Source organism: Impatiens glandulifera, chromosome 1 (assembly GCF_907164915.1).
Source record: "Impatiens glandulifera chromosome 1, dImpGla2.1, whole genome shotgun sequence".
Classification (NCBI taxonomy): domain Eukaryota; kingdom Viridiplantae; phylum Streptophyta; class Magnoliopsida; order Ericales; family Balsaminaceae; genus Impatiens; species Impatiens glandulifera.
Genome location: NC_061862.1, coordinates 104,042,006 through 104,048,453, shown reverse-complemented (window position 1 = coordinate 104,048,453; position 6,448 = coordinate 104,042,006). Strand labels below are relative to the sequence as shown.

Genomic DNA, 6,448 nt, shown 5'->3' with positions numbered 1-6,448 from the left:
GGGTTTAATTTGAGTAAAATAAATGCAATATTTTAATCTTAAAATTATTTTTGGTCATTAATTAATTTTTATAATTAGAGTTTAATTATCAAAATAATTAAAAATTCAAACTATTATTTTAAAATATTAATATTATTATAAATTGGGGTATGCCAAATTTTCATTCTTACCATTATACTTTTATGAAAACAAATAATATAAACCACATAATAATAATAACATTTACCCAATTTAAAACTTAAAATCGTTATAAATATAAATTATATTGATATTTTAAGTATTACTTTTATTAGCTTAAAATTTAAATTGTGCTAATCTTAATTAACCTTTACAAAATTAAAATTAAAATTAAAAAGTTAGAATAATCTTTAGTTAGGTTTGGTTCGGTTTGAGTTAAATGAATAACTAAAAGTCTAAAACAAAAAAAAATCTTTCACTTATTCTCATTTATCACATTTCATTAACCAAAATACTAAAATATCATCTATTTTAAATTATTATTTTTTATTTAATCATCATATATTATCAATCATTATTTTTTAAATAATTAGTTTTTTTTAAATACTAAGAACACGACCTTAATCTGCAAATGAGTCAAGCTGTTCGCGAGCCACTCGATCAAAACTCGACTTGAGTTGGACTTTGACCAAGTTCGAGTTAAGCTCGAGCCGGCTCGTTTAATATTCGAGTCGACCTCGAGCTCATATAAATACTTACTCGAAGGCTTGTTAAATTTTTTCGAGCCGGATAATAAATAATATATCTTTTTTTATTTCAATATTAAAACCTAACATATAAAATAAATATTTTTTGTAAACAAATATTTGAAAATTTATTTTTTTTCAAGTTTTTAAGTCGGGTTGAATTTGTAGGTAAATAATCGAGTCGAGCTCGAGCTCGAGCTCAAATTTATACACTCGTTTGAGCTCGAGTTCGAGTCAAGCTAATAAGTATTTAATCGAGTCGAGCTAATAAGTATTTAATCGAGTCGAGCTAATAAGTATTTAATCGAGTCGAGCTCAAGAAGCTGACTTGAGATCGGCTTGACTCATTCGCAATCTTACATTAATATATTAATATGTTATAAATTTTATTTTAAAAAGAAAACAAAAAAAGTTAGCTTATTAAAATTTAAATAATTATTTTTTCAGATTTTGTTACCAAAATTTCTTCACTTTTAATTAATGAATTTAAACATATGTAAATCCCAAAATAACCCTTTAACAAAGCACTGTAGGAGAAAACAAAAGTGAGAAAAAGACTATTTTAACCTTTTTGTGAGAATTAGGGTCGCGCCCCTCAAATGGGTTCCCTGATCTGTGTCTGTTGTTGTTGTATAGGGCATCGACGCCGATAGCTTCTTCACTGGCGAACGGTCGGAGAAGAGAAAAAGAAAGGAAATCCTATTTCTCAAACAGTACGTTCATTTGCTTACATATATACCTCCATTCTTACTTCTCCCAAACCTTTCTCCTCACTCTTACACCTTAAATTCACTTCCAATTACTGGTTGCAATTTGTTATTTTCAATGTCTGCTTCAAGCACCTTGCTTGTCGATCGTAAGCAGCTCTTTTTCCTTATGGGATTTTGTTCATTGGCTAATCTAACCCTTCTGCTACATTGATTAGGTATTGTCTCCGATTCGCTTTCTCTCTACTGTTCATCAAATGGTAGTTTTTGCGTTTGATTAAAAAAAATTAGGTTCTTTTGTTCTTCTTGTTAGCTCTCGACACAAACAGATGCATTATTCTATTTGTTTCTTGAATACCCTCTATCGTTTTCTTTTTGATTCTTGAATAATGAATACCCTTCATCGCTTTTGATTGATTTATATGATTACAGACATCATTATATGCATTGTTCGATATAATGGGTTTTCCTAAGGATTGTCCATGGATTTTTTATTTTATTTTTGTATACAGGTGATTCATTGGTTTTTTTATTGATAATAACTGGTTTATAAGGAATTCATGGCTGAGGGGGCTGAAATTGAGGATCAGGTGGATCTTGAAGAAGATAATTATATTGAAGAGATGGATGATTATGCTGAAGATCCAATAGAGGAAGAAGGGCAAGAAGGAGGTTCAGATGATAACAGTGGCAAAGGGGGGCAGTCGCAAGAATCGGACTTGGGTGAAGCTGATGCACATCTTAGCTCTAAGCCTCCTGAGGAGGATGAAGAAAAGGCTGTTGATCAAATTGATGATGATGAAAAGGAAAAGTGTGCTAAGCTTCTTGCACTCCCTCCCCGTGGGTGTGAGGTTTTTATTGGTGGGATTTCTCGGGATGTTACAGAAGGGGACTTGGAAGATCTTTGTGAAACGATTGGTGATATTTGTGAGGTAAGGTTAACCTTTCATAATTTTTTTTCTTTTCATTGAAACAAAAGAGCATTCCTCATTTTCGAGAAGTTTATGCAATCAGACATGTTATTGTTTCTGTTTTTCACCGGATTTACAGATACGGCTTGTGAGAAACAAGGAAACAGGTGAAAGTAAAGGTTTTGCTTTTGTTGCCTTTAAGACAAAGGAGGCTGCACAACAAGCTATTGAAGAGTTTCAGAACAAAGAGTTTAAGGTAATAGTGTTTGTTTCAGCATATAGGGCCAGATATGAGTCTTGATAGAGTGTATACTGATATATTAGGGCCTGATTACGGGTCTAGAGGATAAACATAACCAACTCAATCTGCGATCATCTTGATGTGTTTCGGCATATGTTGTACTCAAAATTGGTTGGGATGGACGAATAACTTTTTTCTAATATAAACTAACTTGAAACTATTGAAACATGTAACATTGTTCATTTATGTCTTTAGCTAATATTCATTAACATTGAACTTGTTAAAAATGAATTTGTTTTACTTGTTTCAAGTAAGAACGCTTCGTTGGAAGTGGGAGGCTATGGCTGCGGGGTCATGCTTTCTTCCTCCAGAAATAAACCCTGATTTAAAAAGAATATATATATGCACATGAATAAGAAATTTTAGGTTTGGTATTGTTCCTTCATTATTGTAGATTATTGCATTTGTTCAAGTCTTTGTTTAATTGAAAGACTTATATGCCTTCAAGTTATTATATATATATATATATATTGTTACATTTATTCAATTAAAAAACTTTTCTTTTAAACAATTATTATCTATTATTATTTGATGTTGTTATTTTGTTAGTGTCTTTGTACTTTATTTTGTTTAATCAATTGTTTTAATGTTAGTTCACAAGCATGTGAAATGTGAATTTGTGGATGTACAGGGTGAGATATCCAAAATATTGACAAATTGAGCATATATTTTATACAACTGATACTCTGGATATATGGTTTTGATATAGTGTAAAACCGATCTATTAGGGCCGGATTGATATTTTAGCCAAATAACTGAACCAACCCTCGTGATCACCTCTAATATTTCCAATGATTTTTCATTACAGGGTAGAACAATACGATGTTCACTATCGGAGTCTAAACATAGATTATTTGTGGGTAATCTTCCAAAAGTTTGGATGGATGACGATTTCAAGAAAGTTGTTGAAAAGACTGGTCCCGGGGCAGAGGTTATCGAACTTATCAAGGTTCATATTATCTTCTCTATTTTACTTAAGTCTTGAGTTTCTGATTTGCAATTGTTCTAACATCCTATTATTATAATCACAGGATCCTTTAAACCCTTCGCGTAATCGTGGTTTTGGTTTCGTTGAGTATTACAACAATGCATGTGCTGACTATTCTAGATTGAAAATGTTAAGTTCAGATTTTAAACTTGATGGAAACACACCAACAGTGAGTTGGGCGGATCCAAAGAATTCTTCTGAAAATTCTGCTGCTGCTCAGGTAATAAAAACTAGCAATTAAGGGTGCGTTCGATAAAAATGAAAATCAAGTTTTCAAGGTTGAATACTTAAAATTTTAAGATCTAAATGAGTTAACTTTGTGAAAAATAAATGCTGAATAAACCAAATGAAATTATCTAAATATTTAGTAGTTAATTTAACAAAATTTGGAACTAATATCTGGGTCAATTATGACTAGAAAATTATACATATTTTCTTTTTCTTTCACAACTAAGTACCACTATATCTTGATGTCCTATTTCAAATTCATGACTGGTACTTCCATGGTTTTATTTTTTCAATCAGTCGATTTGGCCTTCTTGACTATGGTTATAGTGGAGTTTTCATTTCCTTTTAAAAAATGAAAAATGTTGGGAAAGTCGTTAAAAACTATTTGTACCCTCATAGTCTTTTGGAAGGTCGTGCTTTATAACTTCTTTGAATGAAATCAACTTTGTTTAAAAAATTAAGTAATTTTAAATAACAGTTGTCAAATGAAATTATTTCAAAGCACTTAATCATTTAGATTCAGAGTTCGTTTTATGTAATTGAAAATTGATGGCTGAATTTGAAATGCATAATTAGTGAAGTGTTTGAAAACTAAATCAAATGAAAATTTCTGAATTCTAAGTACTGCGAGTTAATTTCATTGAATGTCGAACTAATATTGAAAAGTCATGATTATTGTACCTTTATAGTGACTTAATTTGGTTAATTTACGGTGTTAAGGTTGTCTTTTAGACACTCTGACTAGATTATCGAGTTAAACTACAGTGGTCAAATTTGCTCCTTTTGACATGATTTGTGATTTGTGATGGATTTCCCAGGTTAAGTCTCTATATGTGAAGAACATACCTGAGAATACATCCCTTGAACTACTGAAGCAAACATTCCAGATCCATGGAGAAGTCATTAAAGTTGTTATGCCGCCTCCCAAATTGGGCGGGAAACGTGATTTTGGTTTTATCCATTATGCAGAAAGGTTGAGTGCATTGAAGGCTGTGAAAGAAACGGAGAAATATGAAATTGATGGTAGTATCCCCAACCAAAACTTCTTTTTTACATACAAAAATGATGAAATTGATGTTATAGTAGTAATTGCTGGATCTTCAATCTACTTACAGGCCAAACGTTAGAGGTCTGTCTTGCTAAACCTCAAGGTGAGAAGAAGTTTGATGGGATGGGTCATGGCCCTGGACCCCACTCTAATTTTATTCCTCATCCTGGTTATGGTGGTTTTTCGGGAAATCCTTATGGATCTGGATATGGTGTTGGAGGTGGATTACAGCAGCAGGTATGATATTTACATTGGCCTTTTTGGTATATAGCCTTTGTTCACTTGCTAAAATTAGGATAAATTTTACATTTGGCATAGGACTTAATCCAAAACAAAGGTTTTGGATCACAATCCAAAAGTTTGGCTCACCTTTTGGCCTTGAGCTCGCTTGATTTGTGGTTATTTGGGTTATTTGAAGGTTCTGAAATCAAAATCTTGTGTGATGAAAAATTGGGTTTTTTGGGATTATTTGAGTTAAATTACTATTATGTCCATTTGTATTTAGGATTTAAATTTTAAAAATGTCTAGTGTATTTTAGTATTTTCATTGATGAATTAAGTGATCTGATTGATGAAAGGACATGTGATGTGATTCTGAATCTTTATAAGAAACCCAAATAACCCAAGATCAATCAAACTCTCTTAGTATTCCAAAATTTTCCTAAGTAAAACTAAAGAAGTAAAAAGAAATTGGTACGGTTAAATGTCATAAAAAACTCTTATTTTTACACCTAATCTTTTGATAAATTTCTGACTGTAAAACACCAGTTTCCAAATAGGCTCAAATTGACAATTTTGATTCATTTATAATTTCTTTTGACAGCCTGTCATCTACGGTAGAGGACCAATGCCTGCAGGAATGCATATGGTTCCCATGCTTCTTCCAGACGGTCGAGTTGGCTATGTTCTGTAAGCTCTTACACATACTCATCCTCAAAATCCAATTTTTCTTTCTCTCCTTTTGAGTTTAGAAATTGAGTTTGATGAATTTTGAATTTTGATCAGACAACAGCCTGGACAAATGGCGTACCCTAGACCTCGAAGAAATGATCATCGAAGCAACGGGTCAGGAGGAGGAGGAGGGTCTCATAGTCGGGGAGGATCTAGTAGTGGCGGTAGAAATGAAGATGGCAATAGGGGAAGAAGATATAGGCCATATTAGAATTGGGATTATTTTGGTTATGGATTGATTATTATGTTGGTTTCTATTTTGATAGGGGAACTTTTAGTGGTGGTAGTATTATAACCAACCAATTGGTGCCCTCACCATATAAATCTGAACTCCAAAAGTACAAGTAAGCTGACTTGTTTTATTTTTACAATTGAGGAGACAAAATTATTGCCATAATATGCTTCTTTAACTATTCAATTTTGCTATCATGTGCTTTGAATTAGTTCTTCTCTTTATAGATATATTTGGAAAATCATCAAAGTTCAAATTTAAAGTGATTTTATTTTTGTTTGGTATAAGATTTTGAATCATAATAATCTAGATTGTTTTTATCTGAGCTGCTTGAGGAGTTTAGGACTAGCTAGATGGGAGTGATTCTATCCCTCTTTT

General features: G+C 32.0%; 1 protein-coding gene across 4 annotated transcripts; it reads left to right on the top strand.

Moving 5' to 3' along the window:
* The first annotated feature begins 1,299 nt into the window (after nucleotides 1-1,299).
* LOC124919476 (heterogeneous nuclear ribonucleoprotein Q-like) lies at nucleotides 1,300-6,256 on the top strand. Of its 4 annotated transcripts, none has more exons than XM_047459718.1 (9): nucleotides 1,300-1,417; nucleotides 1,924-2,343; nucleotides 2,462-2,578; nucleotides 3,432-3,572; nucleotides 3,655-3,831; nucleotides 4,658-4,862; nucleotides 4,955-5,124; nucleotides 5,711-5,796; nucleotides 5,893-6,256. In XM_047459718.1, exons 2-9 carry the CDS (start codon nucleotides 1,972-1,974, stop codon nucleotides 6,047-6,049), a joined length of 1,425 nt encoding a protein of 474 aa, XP_047315674.1. In that variant the 5' UTR covers nucleotides 1,300-1,417; nucleotides 1,924-1,971; the 3' UTR covers nucleotides 6,050-6,256. The 4 variants fall into 4 exon arrangements, with proteins under 4 accessions (XP_047315674.1, XP_047315677.1, XP_047315676.1 ...); XM_047459721.1 differs by having other exon boundaries at nucleotides 1,305-1,417; nucleotides 1,966-2,343; XM_047459720.1 differs by lacking the exon at nucleotides 1,300-1,417 and adding an exon at nucleotides 1,439-1,629 and having other exon boundaries at nucleotides 1,966-2,343.
* The last annotated feature ends 192 nt before the right edge of the window (nucleotides 6,257-6,448 follow it).